Source organism: Mesoplodon mirus, assembly GCF_964341445.2.
Source record: "Mesoplodon mirus genome assembly, chromosome: 19".
Lineage (NCBI taxonomy): Eukaryota > Metazoa > Chordata > Mammalia > Artiodactyla > Ziphiidae > Mesoplodon > Mesoplodon mirus.
Window position 1 is genome coordinate 62121622 of NC_138995.1, and position 21251 is coordinate 62142872.

General features: G+C 52.8%; 2 protein-coding genes across 7 annotated transcripts; both read right to left on the reverse strand.

The window, feature by feature from the left end:
* Positions 1–2660: 2660 nt before the first annotated feature.
* On the reverse strand, positions 2661–19007 carry TNNT1 (troponin T1, slow skeletal type). Of its 6 annotated transcripts, none has more exons than XM_082608069.1 (14): positions 18931–19007; positions 14688–14739; positions 14566–14587; positions 14238–14270; positions 13966–14028; positions 13122–13143; positions 10265–10328; positions 9436–9552; positions 9145–9222; positions 6763–6876; positions 6209–6318; positions 3837–3927; positions 3666–3706; positions 2661–2804 (listed from the first exon to the last, which is right to left on the reverse strand). In XM_082608069.1, exons 2-14 carry the CDS (start codon positions 14718–14720, stop codon positions 2759–2761), a joined length of 834 nt encoding a protein of 277 aa, XP_082464195.1. In that variant the 5' UTR covers positions 14721–14739; positions 18931–19007; the 3' UTR covers positions 2661–2758. The 6 variants fall into 6 exon arrangements, with proteins under 6 accessions (XP_082464195.1, XP_082464198.1, XP_082464196.1 ...); XM_082608072.1 differs by having other exon boundaries at positions 14688–14742; positions 18931–18993; XM_082608070.1 differs by lacking the exon at positions 18931–19007 and adding an exon at positions 15977–16335.
* TNNI3 (troponin I3, cardiac type) lies at positions 17401–20965 on the reverse strand. The gene is made up of 8 exons (XM_082608075.1): positions 20843–20965; positions 20540–20552; positions 20303–20389; positions 19810–19851; positions 19419–19550; positions 18931–19020; positions 18224–18400; positions 17401–17556 (listed from the first exon to the last, which is right to left on the reverse strand). The coding sequence occupies exons 1-8, from the start codon at positions 20851–20853 to the stop codon at positions 17473–17475; spliced, it is 636 nt and encodes a 211-aa protein (XP_082464201.1). The 5' UTR covers positions 20854–20965; the 3' UTR covers positions 17401–17472.
* Between the last annotated feature and the right edge of the window lie 286 nt (positions 20966–21251).

Below are 21251 nucleotides of genomic sequence, written 5' to 3' on the forward strand. Positions count from 1 at the left end.
GCAAGATTCTTTTTTCCCGGGACTTCCCTGGTGGCGCAGTAGTTAAGAATCTGCTTGCCAATGCAGGGGGCCACAGGTTCAATCCCTGGTCTGGGAAGATCCCACATGCCGCGGAGCAACTAAGCCTGTGCACTACAACGACTGAGCCCGCACGCCCTACAGCTCACACGTCGCAACTACTGAGCCCGTGTGCTGCAATTACTGAAGGCCGCATGCTTAGGGCCCGTGCTCCGCAACAGGGGAAGCCACTGCAGTGAGAAGCCCCTGCACCACAGGGAAGAGTGGCCCGCACCCCCCACAACTAGGGAAAGCCCATGCGCAGCAACGAAGACCCAACGCAGCCAAAAACAAACAAAAAAAAGATTCTTTTTTCCCAAGGGATGTCGGAGCAGCCCTACCCACTCTGAAGTCCCTGGGCTTGTGCAAAAATAATAATAATAATAATAATAAACTACAAATCCCGTGAGGCCTGGAGACCGTTGGGATGGACACAAAGGGGATAGCAGTCCCGGTAGCTCTTGGGATGTGTAGTCCCTAAATCCCACACTTCCCACTCAAGGTACACACCCACCTCCTTCTCCAGGGAGCTTAAACTATTCGTATGTTTTTACGGTGCCTGTATTTATGTGTGTTTCTGTGCCTGTGCATAACTGCGATAATTGTGTGTATTTGTGATCATGTCTGTGGCTGGGTGTATGCTGTTTCTGGATGCTTGTGTTTGTTGTGTCTGTAAGTTTTGGTGTAAATATGTCTGTATTTTTGTGACTTTTCTTTATGGGAGACACAATTTGGGGTATCTGCTCAACCCATACAACTTACTACGGGATGTGATCCCACCGTAAGTTCTATTCGGAATCTTTAGGTTGCTATGCTTAGACTTTAACCTCTATTTAACAAATTATATTCCACTACAATTGTTAGGAATTCCAGCTCTGGTTTAGGCACTCCTGGATTTGATCTTGCCTCTGCCCACTTTCTAGCTCTGTGACCTAGGCTGTCTCTTTATCTCTGCCTCTCGTAGCTGCTGAGATGGTGTACCTGGCCTGTCTCATAGGTAGACATCGGCTCTGTACAGGCACTTTTATATTCCACTCATTACAATTCTCCTCTGCCCTTCTCTTTTCCATGATGAAGGTTTTTTTCACTTCTCAAGCCTGCTGTTTTCTCTCAATGCTAGCACTGGAAGTTTGATGCTTAGCCTGGGAACTGCAGGCCCTCCTCAAGGCTGGTGAAAATAACCTCAGAAAGATAAGAAGATAAGAAGATGTGGGTTGGTGGGTCAGAGACCACTAACTGCCTGCCCATCAAAAATAGAATTCTGCTTTTGTTTGGAGCAGCAAAGCACCCAACCAGCTAAAGAGCGAGCAAGAGACCTAGTCATCTTTGCACTTAGGGGTGGCCATAAGATGTAAGTGAGCATTGCTGGGTGGGGCATCCAGAAAGTCTTTGGAAAGGGATTTGATTTAGCTGAGAGGTGCACGTTTCTGGCTTCTTGTCTTCTGCTGCCTTCCTTCCTGGAAGCGGATGTGATGGCTTGGAGCTCCAGAAATCATACTGTGACCCATGTGTGACCTCACAGACCGAGGCAGAACAGAAAGGCGGGAGGCATCTCGGTTCCTGATGGCAGTTTTGTTTTTGTTTTTTTTAGGTTTATCCACTTTTGGCTTTCTGTTTTGTTTTGTTTTCAAGAGCCACAGTGCATTTAAGCATTTTTAAAAATTGAAGTACAGTTAATTTACAATGTTGTGTTAGTTTCAGCTGTACAGCAAAGTGACTCAGTTATTTTATATATATATATATATATATATATTATTAAGATTCTTTTCTCCTATAGGTTATTACAATTTTTTTTTTTTTTTTTGGCTACACCCTGCAGCTTGTGGGATCTTAGTTCCCCAACCAGGGATTGAACCCAGGCCCCAGGCAGTGGAAGTGCAGAGTCCTAACCACTGAACCACCCTACTACAAAATATTGAGTATAGTTCTCTGTGCTCTACAGTAGGTCCTTGTTGGTTATCTATCTTATAGATAGCAGTGTGATCAGTGGGTTTTTTTTTTTTTAGTCTATTCACAAGGTTGTGCAACCATCACTACTGTCTAATTCCAGAACACTCCCATCACCCCCAAAATGAAACACTATTCCTTTTAGCCATAGCCCTTCATTCCTTCCTTCCCCTGAGGCCCTGGAGACCACGACTCTACTCCCTGCCTCTATGGATTTGCCTTCTAGAAATTTCCTATCAGTGGCATCACACAATGTGTGGCCTTTTGTGTCTGGCTTCTTTCATTATGATTTGGAGACTCATCTACATTGTAGCCTATGTCAGAGTCTCATTCGTTTTTATAGCTGAATGATATTCCCTTGTATCCATTCACCAGTGGACGGACGTTTGGGTTGTTTCCACCTCTTGGCTATCGTGAGTAATGCTGCCAAGATTCCTGTACAAGTTTCTGTGAGGACAGAGATTTTCAGTTCTATTGGGGCAGAACTGCTGGGTCCTATGGTAACTCGACGTTTAACGTTTTGAGGAACCGCTGGACTGTTTTCCAAAGCGGCAGCCCCATTTTACATTCCTGCCAGCTGTGTGTGAGGGTTCAACCTTACACATCACCGTCATGATTGTTGAAGATTCTAATAATAACAATCAAAGAACAGCAGGTGCTGCAGGAGGAGCATTTATTTCAAGCCCCAGATGGGACACACACTCCAAGGGCTCCCAGGTGCCTGGAGGAGGGTGGGGGGGCAGCGCCCAGATCCTCACTTCCAGCGGCCTCCAACACGTCCCTTCCCGGCCCCCTTCCGGCTGTAGGAGAAGGAGGGGTGTCAGGAAGGAAGGCCTCCCTGACCCACCTCTGAGATGGGTCCCTGTCCTCAATTCAGGGAGTCCATCCCCCTAAATCCCCGCCCTCTCCGCCAGAGGAAGAGGCCGGCAAGTGCCTTCTCATTGGGCTCACTGCCTGGAGTGGCGTGATTAGTGGTCACAGGCCCACGGGCGGGTAGGAGTTGATGTCAGTGGGTGAGCTCAGGATGTTCATATGGATGCTGATAAATATTTATGGGTACAGGCACAGGGGGAAGGAAAGGGTGAGTGACTGAGAGAGGATCAGGGAGGCTGGGGTGAAAGAGACAGAAAGACGAAAAGTGAGGTGGAGAGAGAAGATGAAGAGAAGGCAGAGGGGAGGGAGGGAGGGAGGGAAGGAGAGAGGGGAGATAGAACAAGAAACAGAGGAAAAGCCGGGCTTCTCAACCTCAGCACGAGCGACTCGGGGGCCGGATCGTTCTGTGGTGAGGGCTGTCCTGTGCGTTGTAGGACATGGAACAGCAGCCCTGGGCTCCACCCACCAGGTGCCAGTAGCATCCCCCTCCCCAGACAGGTTCGAGACATCCCCCTATGCCCCCGGGGTTGGGGGCAAGATCACCCCCGCCCCGAGAACCAGTGATTTAGAGGGACATAGAAACAGGGATTGAGACCCCAGAAGAGAGCTGGAGGGTGGAGAGGAAAGGACAGCTTATGAGACCGTCCCAGAGGAAGAGGGACAAAGACAGAGCCCCCAGGAAGGGGCGGAGAACTGAAACTCAGAGTAAGGGACAACCAGAGGAAAGGAAAGAGAGGCCCCAAGAGTCAGATGGAGGGGTGTGGGGCTCAGGGCGGGTTCACACTTACAACTTCTGGGCGTGGCTGATGCGATTGTACAGAACATTGATCTGCAGAGACAAGAGGGAGATTCTGGCACAGCCGGAGGGACAGGCCCGCTCATCCCCTACCCAGCCCCAGCCCAGCCCCCCACCCAGCCACCCCCAGCCCCGCCTGGCCTCCAGCAGAGATGGGTCTCACCTCATATTTCTGCTGCTTCAGCTTCTCCATCAGGTCAAACTTCTCGGACTCCAACTGGTGGATCCAGTCCGACAGTTCCTGGGCCTTGTCCCTGGCAGGGCAGAAGGGCTGTCAGGGAAGGGAGCCAGGCCAGGCCATGAGCCCACAGAGGCTGAGGGAATTGTTCAAAGCCACACAGCGAGTCTCTGAGTTCAACATTATTGGTGCCATTTTGTTAATATTTGAGGCCACGATATTCAAAGTGAATTGCAGCAAGGGGTTTTAAAATCTCCACCCACTTCTCCATATCCAAAACAGAGAGCTCACGTTTCTCTAAGGGAGAATGAGCATGGTTAAGGGCCTAGGCCCTGGAGTCAGAAAGCCTTGGTTCAAATACCAGCTTTGGAATTCTCTGGTTTGTGACTATGGCCAAGTGACTCCCCCTAGGATCCTTCTTCCCTCTCCAGAAAAATGTAGAAATCAAACGGTGAAAGAAATGGCTGGTTGCCCACCTTCTCCCTTTCTTCCTTAGAAATCGAATTTTTTGCAGTAGGCTCAGTTAAAAAGTTTCTCTCCCCAATCTCCCTTACAGGTAGGGTAGCCAATGGGATGAAAGTAGGTCATTGGGTGGAGCTTCCAGGTAAGACTTTGTGGGTTCTGCTTTACAATTTCTGCTGCTTGGATATGATGGCTGGAACTCCAGCAGCCACATTGGACCATGAGGTGATTTTGAGAACAGAAATATTGGGCTAAAAGTAGTGGAGCAAAAAAATAGGAGCCTGAGTCTCTAATGATTTTGTAGAGTTGCCATACCAGCTATGGACTACCGATTTCTTCTATGTGAGAAAACAAACCTCTATATTTTAGGCTGCTATAGTCAGATCTCAGTTATTAGAGGCCAAACTTATTCTGAACTGTTAAAAATCTACTGCCTTGAACTGTTATAGAATGAGAGAATAGGTATAAAGTACGAGGCACATGCTAAATATTCGACAAATATTACTATTCTTTTTATTCTTACTAGCAGTCTTTGTTTTCTTTTGCCAGCTAATGGTCTTCAAATGCTGTCTCTTCCATGGTGTATTTTACTTTAAAATTTTATAGACCATCATATGACCTCTATCTAATAAATAAAACTTAAGTAACCTGAGATCCTCAAAATATATTAGTAGATCCAAATTATGAGTGGATGTGTGGTGAGGGAAGGAAAGAGGAGGAAAAAGGAACTTTAGCGACATGGTGGGCTGGAGCCAAATCTGCGCATCCTTTCCTGACTCCGAGTGCACGGTTCTCACGCTGGTAGTTTGACCTCAGCATGGTGGGAGTATTTACATCGTGGAAATGAGCAAATGCTAAGATGTGGACTTTTAGGCCCTGGAGATCCACTTGTTAAACATTTACCATCACACCACTTTGTAAAAGAGTGAGGAAGAGCACAGACTACCGCACCAAACTGCCTGGGTTCAAATCCCCACTCTTCCACTTGCAAGGTGTGCAACCCTGGAAAGGTTACTTAACCTCTCTGTGCCTAGGGTTGCTCTTTTTTTTTTTTTTTTTTTTTTTTAATGTTCCAGTTGCTTGCTTATCTTTAACATGAGGGTGATAACAGTATTATAGTGTCTACCTCATAGGGTTGTAAGCCCTCCACAGGGGCTGCTGCTGCCATTATCATGATGATGAAGATCAGCCCCCTGACCTTTCACTGCTCTGTGACGTAGATTTTGTTATCATAGCCTCATTTTACCAGTGAGGTAAGCAAGGCTCACAGAAGGTAAACAACGTGCCTAAGATCACACAGCTGTACGTGGTGAAGCCGGCACTGAGCCCCTGGCAAGTGGTTTCAGATGTTGAGCTCCAAACCCCATCACTGTGCTGCCTAGGAGGTGGTGGATGTTTCTGACTTTAAAGTCTGTGCCTGGGCCAGAAAATGTCAAGACGCAGACGAGGGCCCTGGAGGAAAGACCCTCCCCGTCCTTCCCTCAGGTGGCTTACCATGAGATGCAGGCTGTGCAGACAGTGAGCTGTGAAGGGCAAGACAGAGCCCCATCCAGAAGAGATTTGGCTGGAAAACTGTTGCCAGTGCATCTGGCTTTAATTCAGGTAAAAGATGGGGCCCATTCAGAGTTCCCAGGGGGCATCAAAACACCATAATCTCCTAACTTTTGGTCAGATCTGTTGTCTGGCTTCCGTAGTATCACCCAGACTCTACAGGTCTCGGCACCCACAAAACGGGGGGCCTATATCAGTGAAACGTTCCACAGGGGAGTCTACAGGGGCACAGAGAGGGAGAGACACTTGCCCAAAGGCACACAGCACCAGGGCTTCCGCCCATTCGGATCTGGGTCAGGCGTCCCCTTATCTTCCTGTCTCATACCCAGGCCCCTCCCACCTACCGGAGCTGTTCTTCTCCCATGTGGTCGATGTTCAGAGGCTTTTTACGCTCCGACAAGATGCGCAGTTTCATCTCACGCCCTGTCTGGCGCTTACCCCGCTTCTGTTCTGCCTGAGGTTGAAAAGGACATCGTGAGCTGGGGGATGGGTCCTCCGGAGGGCTCCGCACATCAGGACCCAGGGGTCGAGGCCCCGAGCCCTCCTCGCTCAGACCCAGACCTCCAGCCCCTCCTCCCTCAGACCCAAGGTCCGAGCCCCCAACGCCTCCCCCCTCAGACCCAGGGGTCTGGGCCCCCAACCCCTCCTCCCTCAGCCCAGACACCCAGCCCCTCCCCACTCAGACCCGGGGAACGGGCCCCCAACGCCTCGCCCTTCAGACCCAAGGGTCCGGGTCTCCAGCCTCTCCCCCTGCAGACCCAGGAGTCCTGCCCCTATTTTCTCCCACTTCAGACCCAGGGGTCCGGGCCCCCAGCCCCTCCTCCCACATCTTTGGGAGACCAGTCCTTTGCATACCCACCACCTGTTTCCTGTTCAGGCCCTAGCAGGCTGAACTCACCTTGACCAGGTAACCCCCAAAATGGGCCCCCATGTTGGACAGAACCTTCTTCTTTTTGGCGTCATCCTCAGCCCGCTTCTTGGCCTCTTCCTCTTCCTTCCGCATCTTCTCCTCCTGTGGGAAGAAAGGGGTTAATCCCTGGGCCTCCCTCCAGCACCCTGGACTGAGAGGGGAGGGGGTCTGAGATGGGCACGTGGGAGGGGGCCCTCTTCTGCACTGAGTGAAGCAGGGATCAGTCAGACCCAAGCATAAAACAAGGTCAATATCAGAACAGGCAAGGATGCTGACGGTCCCCTCCTCACCTTTCCAGGCCTGGCTGTGTGACCACCTGCAAGTCCTTCCTCCTCTTTGAGACTTTATATACCACCCCCAAGGAAAATATTAAACTAGTGGAGGGATGTGCTTGCTTTTTTCTGCATGCTCCAGCCTGAAATGGCCAATGGTGATCTTTGCTGTGTGACCTCAGTGCAGGCACGTACCCTCTCTGGGACCTACTCTTCCTTAGTCTCATGAGAGGAGAATGACTGTCCTCAGAGGGTCATGGAAGGTAACTTGTGATGGGAGTTGGGGGACTTGGGGCAGTAAAGAGGCTCTTGGCCTTGAGCCTGAGGAATAGGTTCTAGAATGCCTTCACTAAGGCATTACCACATCCAGAAAGTCTGCATTGCATGTTCCAGAATTAGTGGCTGGTCCAGACCAAAGCCCCCTCCCCACTGGAGAGGCAGGTGAGATGGGCATGATGGTGTTTCACTTGCCCAGGATTCCCCACCTGAATTAATTTCCTCTCGCTGCTGTAATTTGCAAACAGAGTGGCTTAAAACAATGAAAGCTTATCAGCTTATAGTTCTGTAGGTCAGAAGTCTGAAATGGGTCTCATGAGCTAAGTCAAGGTATGGACAGGGCTGGGTCCTTCTGGAGGCATTAGGGGAGATTCACTCCCTTTGCTCTTCCGGCTTCTAGGGGCCGCCTGCATCCCTTGGCTCAGGGCCACTTCCTCCATCTTCAAAGGTCCTCCCTTGTTTAAGGACCCTTGTGATAACATTGGGCTCATCCAGAAAATCCAGGAGAATCTCCTGATCTCAAGATCCTTAACTTAATCATACCTACAAAGTCCCTTTTGCCAGGTAGGTTCCCATATTCATAGTCTCTGGGAATTAGGATGTGGACATCTTTGGGAGACCAGTCCTTTGCGTACCACACCACCCGTTTCCTGTTCTTTAAAAGTGGTTTCAGGGGGCTTCCCTGGTGGCACAGTGGTTAAGAATCCACCTGCCGGGGGCTTCCCTGGTGGCACAGTGGTTAAGAATCCACCTGCCAATGCAGGGGACACGGGTTTGAGCCCTGGTCTGGGAAGATCCCACATGTCATGGAGCAACTAAGCCTGTGTGCCACAACTACTGAGCCTGTGCTCTAGAGCCCACGAGCCACACCTACTGAGCCTGCGTGCCACATCTAGTGAAGCCCACATGTCTAGAGCCCGTGCTCTGAAACAAGAGAAGCCACCACAATGAGAAGCCCGCGCACCGCAATGAAGAGTAGCCCCCGCTCACCGCAACTAGAGAAAGCCGGTGCACAGCAGCAACGAAGACCCAATGCAGCCAATAAATAAATAAATAAATAAACAAATAAAGTGGTTTGAGGGACTTCGCTGGTGGTCCAGTGGTTAAGACTCTGTGAGGGAGCATGGGTTTGATCCCTGGTCGGGGAACTAAGATCCCACGTGCCACACAGCGTGGCAAAAAAAAAAAAAAAAAAAGTGGTTTGAGTGAGCCACTCCTGATGCCAAGTCAGGTCATGTTTTCAAGGGTTAAACCAATAGGAGCATTCTAGCCACTCTCTCCCAACTAGCCAGTGATTCACTCCACAGTGGACAGGTGAACAATCTGAAAACATCCCAGGATTTGTGCAGGAGACAGAGAAAAGAGGAGTTTAAGCCAGAGCTGCTGGTGGCCATTTGCCACCCCTGCCTGGGAACCATCTGGTTTGCCTGGGACTGATGAGATGCAGGATTTTCAGGGCTCAGACCAGGAAAGTGCCAGGCAAACCAGGATGAGTTGCTCACCCTCCTGGACACACTGTCCACAGAAATATTGGCCAAGATGGGAAGATAAAAGCTGGGTCTTTGTGATATTATTTGAGTCCCTTGATCCAGCCATGCCTGAAGCAAGCCATGCCCTAGACCTTTTAGTTATATGAGCCAATAAAGTTCTCTTTCTGCTAAGTTCAGTTTGGGTTGGAGTTTCTGTCCCTTCCAACAGAAAGACCCTTGAATAATATAGCATGAGGACTTTTATGGGATCACAGAGAATATCGTGAGTGGAAAATTGCAGTGTCCAGCTGAAAAAGTAACATATGGGCCCCGGGAGGAGGGGAAACACCCACCACCAGCTTAGCCTGACGCTCGCGCTCCTTCTCGGTTCTGAAGCGCTGTTGCTCAGCTCTCTCTGCCCGGCGCCGCTCCTGGGGGAGAGAGAAGAATGAGGGGGTGCAGGGACCACTACGCACCCCCTTTATCACTTCCCAAGGTAGGTCAAGAGTGGCGATGGGCACCAACTTGGGTACTTTCCCAAAAGTTTCAGCCTTGGGTCTGTAGTGGATGGGAACGTATCTCCCAAGGCCCAAAGGATGGAAGGAGCGAGAAGAATTTGGGGAACCCCACCTCCCTTGACTCACAATGCGCTCTTTTAGCGCCACGAGCTCCTCTTCCTCTTTCTTCCGCTGTTCAAAATGCACGTCAATGAGCGTCTGCAGCTCCAGCAGATCTTTTTCCATGCGCTTCCGGTGGATGTCCTAGGGGACAGAGGGTGGGAGCACGGTCATACCCCAGGTGGTGCCCCAAGAGGGCGCCAACCTCTCAGCACTTCTGAGAAGCATCAGGAGGGGGAGCCCTTTGCAGCAAGAATTGGTGCGGTTGGGCTTCCCTGGTGCCGCAGTGGTTAAGAATCCGCCTGCCAATGCAGGGCACACATGTTTGAGCCCTAGTCTGGGAAGATACCACATGCCACAGAGCAACTAAGCCCGTGGGCCACAACTACTGAGCCTGCACTCTAGAGCCCGCGAGCCACAACTATTGAAGCCTGTGCGCCTAGAGCCCGTGCGCCGCAACAAGAGAAGCCACCGCAATGAGAAGCCCGCGCACCGCAACGAAGAGGAGCCCCTGCTCGCTCTGCAACTAGAGAAAGCCCGCGCACAGCAACGAAGACCCAACGCAGGTAAAAAAAAAAATAAAATAAATAAAAAAAAAAAAAAAAAAAAAGAATTGGTGGGGTTGACAGCTGGGACAGACGTCTGCCATGCATGGCGTTTCCAGCAGATGGCAGCAAAGCATCGTATTCTGACACTAAGGGCTTGTCAAGACACAATTCCAAAAGAAGGGGGTAGGAAACAAACAAACAAAAGGGAAAAAACAAACAAAAAACAGTGGCTAGGGAGGGGCACCTCTTCCTAATTTTGCACCCTATAGACTAGCAGCCCCTCCTGGGATGGGATGTCTGTTACTTACATCGAAGTCCACACGTTCCCCCTCTGGGATCTTTGGGGGTATCAGCGGAGGTACCACGGGCCGGCTAAGTGGACAGAAGAGAAGAAACACTGAGCAGTCTGACCTCCCTGCTGAATGTGAAATATTTTACTAATAACGTTTTATATGGATTAATGTTGAAATTATGAGATTTTGGCTATAACAGGTTGAGTAAAATACACCATTGGGATTAATTTTACCTGTTTGGGTTTACTTTTTAAAAGGCTGCTAGTAAAAAAAAAAAATTGTTTTTTAAGTTATTACATATGTGGCTTGCATTGCATTGTTGAGTAAAATACACCATTGGGATTAATTTTACCTGTTTGGGTTTACTTTTTAAAAGGCTGCTAGTAAAAAAAAAATTGTTTTTTAAGTTATTACATATGTGGCTTGCATTGTATTTGTATTGGGTGGTGCTGCTCTGGGGCACTGCCCTTGTCCTCGCCTTGATTTCCTGCCCTGGGCGCTCCCACTTCTTAGAATTTTCTCTTTCTTTGGTTTCTTTCTTTCTTTCTTTTTTTAAGCTGGAGAATTTATTTTTATTCTTGCAGTTTTATACTAGGAAGTCAACATTTAATTTAATAATTCATTGTTCACAATGGATTTATAAGAAACTTTAATCCTTAAATTGTACATCAGTATCCTATGACTCCAGATCTTATTTATCACTCTCCTTCCAGTCTAAAGAAAATGATCATATCATTTATTAACTTCCACAGACAGCACAGTCCCACTGACATAACATTTGGCTTGAAGTCCTACACTCATGAAAATTAAGAATAGCCAGTATCGGGCTTCCCTGGTGGTGCAGTGGTTGAGAATCTGCCTGCCAATGCAGGGGACACGGGTTCGAGCCCTGGTCTGGGAAGATCCCACATGCCGCGGAGCAACTGGGCCCGTGAGCCACAACTACTGAGCCTGCGCATTTGGAGTCTGTGCTCCGCAACAAGAGAGGCCGCGATAGTGAGAGGCCAGCGCACTGCAATGAAGAGTGGCCCCTGCTCACCGCAACTACAGAAAGCCCTCACACAGAAACGAAGACCCAACACAGCAAAGATAAATAAATAAATTAATTAATTAAAAAAAAAAAAAAAAAAAAAAGAATAGCCAGTATCAAACTGGCCTGAAACCTGATTGTGTTCCTGGCTCAAGATACCTGTAGTAAATTTGTAAGTCCACACTAAGACACAAAAATAAACTAGGGTGTGTATATCGTATAAAAAACTTTTCACAGTAGAGTAAAAATAACATTAAAATGTTACAAAATTTCAATCATATTACAGTGTTTTAATCAATTAGCTTTCAAAATGCCTGATTAACTGAATTAAATGCAAATAACTTTGTATGGGATTTTTTTTATGTTTGCCCAGCATTTCAAAATGGTTATGGAATATAACTTTTAAAATATCAAAATATGCTATACATATTGCACTTTTCTGCTAGGCTGGGCTAGTATCCTCCATGGCAAGATACCAAAACTACTGAATAAAATACACTTTAAAATCAATAGGTATTTTATTAATTTCCTTGAAATTATCATCATCATTACCAAAACCTTCCAGGATTTTGTAAGATTTGATTTCTTAAATACAGTTTTAAAGTTTAACTTAAGGAATGAAAAAAACCCTCATATACTTGACTTTTTATTTCCTTTTTTGGTCATTCAATGATCAAAGAGAATTTTAAACAAATTATGCTTCATCTTTCCTGGCTTAATAAAAAGCAACAATTTCTATTAACCAAATTAAGAGAGCTTTGCCCTTTGATTCATTCGTGGGACACTCTTGTGATTAATGTCATTCACTCCTGTGACTTCGATTATCATCAATTACCGAGGAGTCACCAACTCTGTCTCCAGCCCAGGCTCTTTCCCAAACCCCAGACTCCAGTAAACAGATGCTTCCTGAACATTTCCTGCCTTTGCACACACCCTGCCCCAACTGAGCTCATCAACCTGTGGGTCTCTCAGTCTGTGGCCCCTTTCCACCCTATGCCCTCTGCTCCAGCTTAGGCCTTTTCCCCTTGAAAACTCACCACATCCTACAGTTCCCTGGTCATGTCATGTGCCTTTGTGCCCCCGGGCCTTTGCACACTCTGTTTGCTCTGCCTACAATGCCCTTCCCCTGATATACTCTACCCCTGAGACCTTCCCTCTTCCAACAAGCTTTCCCTGACACTGAAGCACACCTGTGCTTTCATGTGCCCCTGTGCTCTCAGCCAGATCTGATCCTCGGCCCCCTCTACTCAGAACCCTTCCATGGCTCCCCGGTGTCCCAGAGAATTTCTGCAACTCATGCTCGATTGCTGCCTCCTTGCATCTCCAAGCTTTGTCCCCAGTGTCGCACCCTCCAGGGGTGAGCTCTCACAGACTTCACTGGTCTGCCTAGTTTGGATCTTTCTCATCAGAATGACCTGTGTCTGCCTCTGTTCCCTGAAACACTGGCCTAGATCCAGCCACTGGACCTTGCACACACTACTCCGCTTCATCATCTACAACCTCCCTTCTACTTCCTTCAGCTAGAAAACTCTTCTGCCCTCAGGACTCGGCACCACCTCCCCTGGGAAGCCTTCCTTGATTGCCGAGGGCACAGATAGGGCCCTCTTCTGCGCTACCATTGCTGTATCTGGGTCTGTGTCACCAACAGGACAGCAAGAGTCTGACTCTTGCCGAACACAGCGGGAAGTTCACCAGAAATGTTTGTGGAAAGAAGGAGTCACTGTCCTTTTCTATGTTTCCATTTCCCCGCTCTCCTTCTCTGCCTTTCTTGCATCCCATCTCTGGAGGTGGGGGACATATTTAAGAGGACATGATTGGGACCCTCACCCCCCAGGATCTCACCTTGGCTTGGGGCGCTCCTCTTCTGGTGGAGGGATACAAAAAGATAATTAGCAAGAGTTCGTGGGGTGAGCATGACACATCCAAAGTAGGGACCCGCCTCCAAGCCTTTGTCCCCACAAGCCCAGTTCCCTTCTCCTGCAGCTCTGGGGGAAGGGTATGGGGGGGGAAGAGGATAAGGGAAATCGGGGTGGCCATAAAGGAGGGATAGGGTCACACGCATCAGATATACATTCAGAACTGGTGTGGGGATCCCCCTTCCATTTCTCTGGGAACCCAGATGTCCAAACCCCCAGACCATAAGGAGAAAAAAAAAAGCAAACCCACAGACCCTCGTTCTGCATACCCAGAGCTCCTGCCCTCCATCAAGATCTAGCAGTGCAGGGAGGCCCCAAGCACCCTCTTCACTCGGTGACCCAGGAGTTGTGTCCCCAGCCCCCTCCCCCTTGGGGACAGAGGGATACAGACTCCCACTGCTAGTCCCTGCTACAACCCACGCCCCAACCTTTGAATGTATATGAAGGAGACAAGTAACAGACAGGCGAAGATGAGAGGGGGGAGGGGTGCCTCTCCGCACACATCCAACCCTTCTATAAGTATTCCTCCAGACTGGGGAAGAAGGCTTGGGTGTCGGTCCCTTTAAGAAGGAAGGGAACGGGTTAAAGCCATTGCGAGGCTATTTCCCTTCTTGGCCACCAGAGAGCGCGACAGCTCTCCGGGGCTTAAAGGACCGGGCCTGGGACGGGTTACGGGGACGGGTTACGGGAGAGGGGAGGGAGTCATCTTGGAGGTCAGGGCCCTGAGGACCCCCGAAATCGGCCTCAGGAAGCGAAGCAGCCGCGGTTACCTCGCTCATCCACCGGCTCCGGCTCCTCGGGGGCTGGGGAGGGGGCGGGAGGAGAAGCGAGGACTTGGGGAGCCGGAGGAGGGGAGCAGCCATGCCCGGATGCGGGAAGGGGAGAGAGGGGAGAGAGGGGAGAGGCTGTTAAAGGAGCTGAGGCCGAGGCCATCGAGATCCCCGTCCCCCTCCCAGCCTGCACCCCGTGGACTAGCGTCCCCACCGCACCCAGCCCCCCGGTGCTGCGTCCAGCTCCAGACCTGCGGAGTCCAGGGCCTCACCTTCCTCCTCCTCCTCCTCAGCAGCCTCCTCTACTGGAAGGGGTGGGGGAGAGAAGAGGAGGCGTGAGGAGCCCGGGTGGGGGTGGGGCGGAGACCGAAGGGACTTCAGATGGGGGTAAGAGTGGGTGAGTGCGCAGAGACCCGCGTTCGGGTTCGAGTCTCATCTAGACGGGGGGGACCCCTCTGGGCCTCAGATGCAAGTGGGCCCACTGAGCTTTTCCCACGGGCTGTGCGGACCAGGAGGGTGGGCTTAGGGCAGGGTGGGCTAAGATGCGCCAAGGTGTCCCCACCTCCCCTCCCCGCCAAGGCCAGCCCACTCTCCACTCACCTTCAGGCTGCTCCCTGAGGACCCGGGTGGGAAGGAAAGAGGGAGGGGGAGAGTTAGGCGCCTTGGAGGTGGGAGGTGTCTCCACCGCTCCAGGGCCCCAGCCCTCCTGCCAGCATCACTCACTCCTCATATTCCTGCTCTTCGGCGTCCGACATCCTGGTGTCCTGCTGTGACCTATTAACAGCAGAGAACAGGCGGAGTGGGGTGGGGTCCGGAGGAGGAGGGGCTGGGGGCCGGGACCCCTGGGTCTGAGGGAGGACTGGGGGTCTGAGGGGGAAGGGGCTGGGGGTCTGGATCCTTGGTCTGAGGGGGGAGGGGCTGGGGGTCTGGACCCCTGGGTCTGAAGGAGGAGGGGCTGGGGGTCTGGATCCTTGGTCTGAGGGGGGAGGGGCTGGGGACCCCCATCTCCTAAAGACTCCTAAACCGTGGGTGAAGACAGCGCGTTGGGAGATACGGTCCGGGCAGAGCCCCAGGGCTGCAGCCCCCGCCCCCTGACCACAGCTGTCCCCTTTTGTCTTATGACAAGTCCGTAGGAACCTGATCTGGGTAGGGATTAGGAGGAGGTATTTGGGAAGGGACAGTGGTCCGAAGACAATAGCTGCCCCACCCCCAGGGTCTATTTTGGGGGGATGTCATAGAGGGTGACACAGAGGACATTTCCTGAGAAGTATTCGTGGAGGGGGGGTTCTGGGAGAATTAATTATACCCGCTGCCCTCTCCCACCCCAGGTCCCCTCCCCTTTGGCTGGTTATCTGCCCACCTGTCGCCTCCTTTCACCTTCACCCACTGCCATGGAGGGGACAGGACACATCAGAGCAGCCTCTGTCCCCAGACCTCATCCTGACCCCTAAATACTAAGACTCCTCAATCTCTGAGATCCCCAAGGCGCCCAGGTTGAGAGACCCCACAAAATCCCCAAACCCACAGACCCCAATTTATGAATTCTGAAAACCAGTAACTCCTCATATCTCCAGGTTCTGAGACTCTAACTGTCGAGACTCCCGATTATGGGCGCCCTAAAATCCTGACCCCCTAGGTCTTGACATTCCCTAAATTCTGAAACCTCAGGACTGTGAGACCCCAAAATCTGGATGCCTAAACTCAGGGGACTGATTCATGAAACCCCCAAATATGACATTACAAATTCTAATACCTCCCATCATGAGACATCAGATTCTGCGACCTCGATTCCTAAATTGCCAGATTCTGAGACACTGCCCCCCAGTTCTGACACCCAGACTGTCTGTCATCCAAGCCCAGGGACTCCCAGTTTCTGAGATTCCCTCAGACTCAGACCTCCGAGGTCCTAAGGTGTTATATTCTGGGACACCCAAACCCTGCATTCCCAGCTTCTATAACCCCCAAGTCCTAATACGTTCCCTTCCATCCCCAGTTCCTCTGGGACCGTTACCTGAGGCTGCGTCTGCAGAGGCGTGAGCGGTGGGGCAGTCTTGCTGGGCAGGCTGAAGCACCCCCAGTTTATAGTGGGAGGCTCAGCCCCGCCCCAGAGGGAGAGGGAGGGGTAGAGAATTCCTTTCCTCACACTCAGAGGCTGCCCTGCCCCCACTCTGGCTCCACCTTCGGGATCGAGGCACCTCCTGGCTGTTCCAAAGCCTCTCCTCCACCCCAAAAGCATTGTCCAGGAACCCCGGGCTGGGTCAGGCCACCCTCGGGCTCCCCATCTCCCAGGTCACACTGCACACTATGCTCTGAAGCCCCTGGACTCAGCACGCAGTAGGTCCTTGGAGGATGCTTATTGATGAAAGGGGTACAAGGGACCCCTTCTCACTCCATGAAGGGGTCCCTTTCTCCGTGTCTCTCTGGGCCTCCACTTCCCAAACCCCGTTTCCCTGTCTCTATCTCTCCTTTGTCTCTGTGACTCTCCGTCTGTGTTTCTCTGTGTGTGTCTGTCTCAGCTTCTCCGTCTCCCCACTTCTGTCTCTGTCCATCTCTCTGTCCCCCCCTCCCCACCCCCATCCCTTTGTCTGCCACCAGGATTCCACCCTGGTGACAACAGGCGCTAAAGCAGGGAAACAGGTGTGGGAGGGGGAGGGGAGCGGAGGGGGAGGGGTGTGTCAGGCCCACAGGACCTCACACTCCCCACCTCCATCGGACACTGATCTTTTTTGGTATCTCCCTCCCCCTTCCCAGCCAATCCACAACCTTGAACTCCAGGGGCTTCCTCACCCCTCTGTGCCAGTGTCTGTCTCTCTCCCCATTTCTGATTCTATGCGTTTCTCAGGGGTTGGCTTTGGGGCTCTCTCTGCATCTGTCTCTGAGTTCTTCACTCTGCCTGTCTCTGTGCTGCCAGTTTTTCTCTCTGCATTTCCGTGGGTGTCTCTGTGTATCTGCCTCTCTTGATGTCTGGCTATTGGTGTCTGTGTCTCCAGGTGTCCCTGTGCTTCTCTGTGACTCGGTTTCTGTCTGTCTTTAGCTCTGTGTCTGTTTTCATCTTTCTAGTTCTGTTGTGTGTGTGTGTGGTGGGCGGGGGGTGTCTCTTTGTATCTGCAGTTCTCCCTCTGTGGGTCCTCATTTCTGTCTCTTCCAGGGCGAGGTCATCTCCGTCTCTCTGTGTGTATCTGTCTCTGTTTCCCCTTTCTGTGCACTGCTTCCTATGAATCTCTGCCTGTTTTCCCTCTCCCTTTGGGTTTCTGACGCAGTCTGTCCGTGTCTCTGTGTGTCTGCCTTTGGGCCCTGGTCTCGGCACCTCTGTGCAGCTCCACGTGGAGACCCAGCTCTGCTCCTGATGTGCCCTGTGGCTTTGGGGGAGCCTGGCCCTCAGTTCTCCCGCCTCTCTCACACCTAAGCCCCCCTGGTAATAGACACACAGCCACGCCCAGCTCAGAGAGAAGCTTTATTCCTCGGGGCCATCCTCAGGGCCAGGGCCAGGGCTGTGCACAGGCCGGCTCAGCCCTCAAACTTTTTCTTGCGGCCTTGCATTCCACTCAGCGCATCGATGTTCTTGCGCCAGTCTCCTACCTCCCGGTTTTCCTGGAGGATCGGGTCAGAGGTTAGGGTGTCTTCCTGGTCTACAGGCTCTCAGATATCCTCCACTTGCCCTCCCACCTGCTGGGCCACTCTATTCTGGATGCCCATCACAGAGTCTGGTTCTGGAACACTTCTTGTCCCCTTAGACGATCCCTTCCAATTTGCCCCACTTCCTGTCTCCCTGCTGCACTTCTTGTCTCCCTCTTGGACTTCCTGTGTCCCTCCTGCACTTCCTGTCTCCCCTCTGCATTTCTTGTGTCCCTCCTGCACTTCCTGTCTCCCCTCTGCATTTCCTGTGTCCCTCCTGCACTTCCTGTCTCTCCTCTGCATTTCCTGTGTCCCTCCTGCACTTCCTGTCTTCCTCCTGCACGTCCCATTTCCCTCTTGGACTTCCTGTCTCCCTCATGAACATCCTGGAGACATCATGCACTTCCTGACTCCTTGCCACTTCCATTCTCTCTAATGGACTTCCTGTCTTCCGCTTCTACATTCTGTCTTCCTCTTGCATTTCCTGTGCCCCTCCTGTACTTCCTGTGGAAGACCCTTACCAGATACTTCTCCCCACAACTCCCAGTGCCACCTGCCCTCAGGCTAGTCCCTAGAATTGCTCACACACACACACACCTTCTCCCCTAAGCACCCCCTTTCCTGGACCTGTAGCCACACTCACCTTCTCCGTGTCCTCCTTCTTCACCTGCTTGAGGTGGGCCCGCAGGTCTAAGGACTCCTTAGCCCTGGTCCCCAGCAGTGCCTGCATCATGGCATCCGCAGAGATCCGCACTCTACGCAGAGTGGGCCGCTTAAACTTGCCCCGAAGGTCAAAGATCTTCTGGGTCAGATCTGCGATCTGGTAGCAGCCGTCAAGGGTGGTGGAGGCTCCTCCTCCCACTTCCTCCTTGCCTCACTCTCCCACCCTGCACTTCCCTCCTATCCCGATCCAGGTTCTACCTAGCTTAGGCTCCTACCACCTTCGAGACAAAATCCAAGCTCCCCATCCTGAAATTGGAACCTGATCTGCCCCAGCCTCATCTCTGAAAACTACTGACACATCCCAGTCCAGCTACACGCATCTCACAGTTCCCTGGCCCACACCTGAACTCCCTTACCAACACTTGAGGCTCCAGCCACACATGTTCACAAACACATTTTCCGCTTTCCCATCTCCTGGGTCTTGCGTGTGCTGTTCCCTCTGCCTGGAACAGCATTCCCTGACCGTACTGTACCCAGCCTTCCGCCCCCTCCCTGACAGGCTCCCAGAGCTGTCCTGGGTCTCCTAGTGTCTGTAACCATAAGCAGCTGCAAGGGTCCAGGCTGAGACCAGAGCCCCAGGCATCACCCCCTACCCTGAAGCGACCCAGACAGCCCAGCGTCTCCCACCTCTGTGATGTTCTTAGTGACTTTCACCTCCACGTCGTATCTCTCCTCATCCACCTTGTCCACGCGGGCGTGGAGCTGTCGGCACAAGTCCTGGTGGAGGAATGCAGTGTGCGTGGTGGGGGGAAGGCTGGGGGTCTGGACTCCTGGGGTCTGAGGGAGGAGGAGCTGGGGACCTGGACATCTGGTCCTGGAGGAGTAGATTGAAGCCAGACCCTGGGGAACTGCGAACAAAGCAGAACTCCAGAGCCAGGTGTTCTGAGAATCTGGACTGGAGTGGGTTGGAGGAACCGACCTCTGGGTTTTGAGATTGTAGGCAGCTGCAGGCCACATTCTGAACTCCTGAGGGTAAGAATTGGGAGTTTGGACCCGAAGGTCCTGAGCAGAAAGGGGGCGTAGTAACTGTACCCCTGAGTCCTAAGGGATGCAAGATCGGACAGTAGGAACCTCGGATCCTGGGCTAGGCAGGAGTCCCTGATTGGAGCCGGTACCTGCAGATCCGCGAAGCCCAGCCCGGCCAGCTCCAGAGGCTGGCACCGCGTGCTCAGAACGCGCCCCTTCTCTCCTCGCCGCTCCTCTGCTTCCCGCTCCAGCTCCTGTTTCGCAACCTGCAGCATCAGGGTCTGCGGAGGAGACGACGGGTACGGCAGCACAGGTATGGGGGATGAGGACAGAGCGGGATAGCCACCCCCGCCGGGCCCCGCCCTCTAATCCCAGGCCTGCTTCCAGAGACCTGCCCCCAACCAAGGTTGATGTCCATCATTCCAAGGCCCCGCCCCTCCCTTTCAGGGCCTCCCGCCCACTTGCTCTTCCGAAGCCCCACCCAACTTCCAAGCCCCGCCCCCTGAAGACACCTAGGCGCTCTCCCCAGGCGCATCGCACCTTCAGCTGCAGTTTTCTCGAGGCGGAGATCTTAGACTTTTTCTGCCGGGGTAAGACAGAGCAAGGAAGGATGAGCGAGGAGGATCCGCAGGAGGACGCCGGGAGGAGCTTCAGAACCCGCCCCCTCGAGCCAGGTCCAGATTTAGTCCCGCCTCCAACTCCAGCCTTCAGTCTACGGGAAGCCACGCCCCTCATTCCCATCCACCAATGTGGTGTCTCTGGCTACGCACCTCCCCCCACCATCTCTAAGCAATCTCAGTTCCCACGGGCAGCGGGACTTCGTCCATAGGCAAGCTCTCACCAATCAGAGCCCAGCCCTCTGATAAACTCCGCCCCTGAAGCGCCTCATCCGCTTGGGCTCCGCCCACGACCAAAGACCGGTAAAGGCCCTGGCTCCGCCTCTCCTCCCCAAGCTGCGGGTAACCTAAGAATCCGAATCCAGACCCTGCGAAGTCCCTCCCGGCTCCGCCCACCGCGCTGGCCCCGCCCTCACCTTGGCGTGCGGCTCCGTGGCGTAGGCGCGGTAGTTGGCTGAGGAGCGGCGTCGTACAGGGGGTGGCGCGGGGCGCGGGTCCCCCGCCTGAGATTGGGGGAACGGAGCTGAGTCATCACAGGGACCCCCTCCCCAGCCCCTCTCCATGCAGTCTTCCAGGGCTGCAGCCTCTCGCCCCAGAGCCCTCCCGGCAGCGCCCTCCCCGGCCAGGCGGGTCCAGCCCACGCTGACTCTTACCACATCGTCGCTCCTGGAGGGAGAGAAACCAGGAAAAGGGGGTTAATGGTAGGCCTGGGTCCTGTCCACGCCGTGTCCTAAGGGACCCCAGAGGCCCCTCTGACCTACAGGTCCGGCCCGCCAGCTGCCGCTTCTCGGCTCCTAGGGGTCGGATTCCCAGACTCTTACCTCATTCCGATGCCCAGGAGTCCTGTCCCTACCTCCCTTCTCAGGCCTCTCACCCCTCACAGGAACCCGGGAGATCACCCCCCTACCCGCCACTGCCTCGGGCCTCAGGAGTCCCGGTTACCAATCTTCACTCACCAGTCCTCCATGCTGAGTCTCAGGCCAGGGGTTGCGGAAGGCAGAGCAGGGGACAAGGGGCTCTTGGAGGGTCAGTGAGGGGGCGTCCGGAGTGACCTTGAAGGCCCCTGGGGCTTCTGTCTCGTCCGGTCTGCTCAAGCCTCACTGAGGACACTGAGATAAAGGGCGAGGACAGAGACTAAATATATTGCTGCCCCCTCCTCTCCCTGCCCAGGATTCGAGATAACGGGGCGCGTGAGGGCTGGGGCGGGCCATGCTCCAGCTGGATCACCCCTCCTTCTTGGCGGCCTGGGAATCCAGCCCCTCCCTCCTCCCACCTAGGTGTCCAGACCCCCAACCTCTCCATCCTCAGACCCCGATGGGTGCCCAGGCCCCCAAAACCCTGCTCCTTCTGACACAGGAGTCCAGG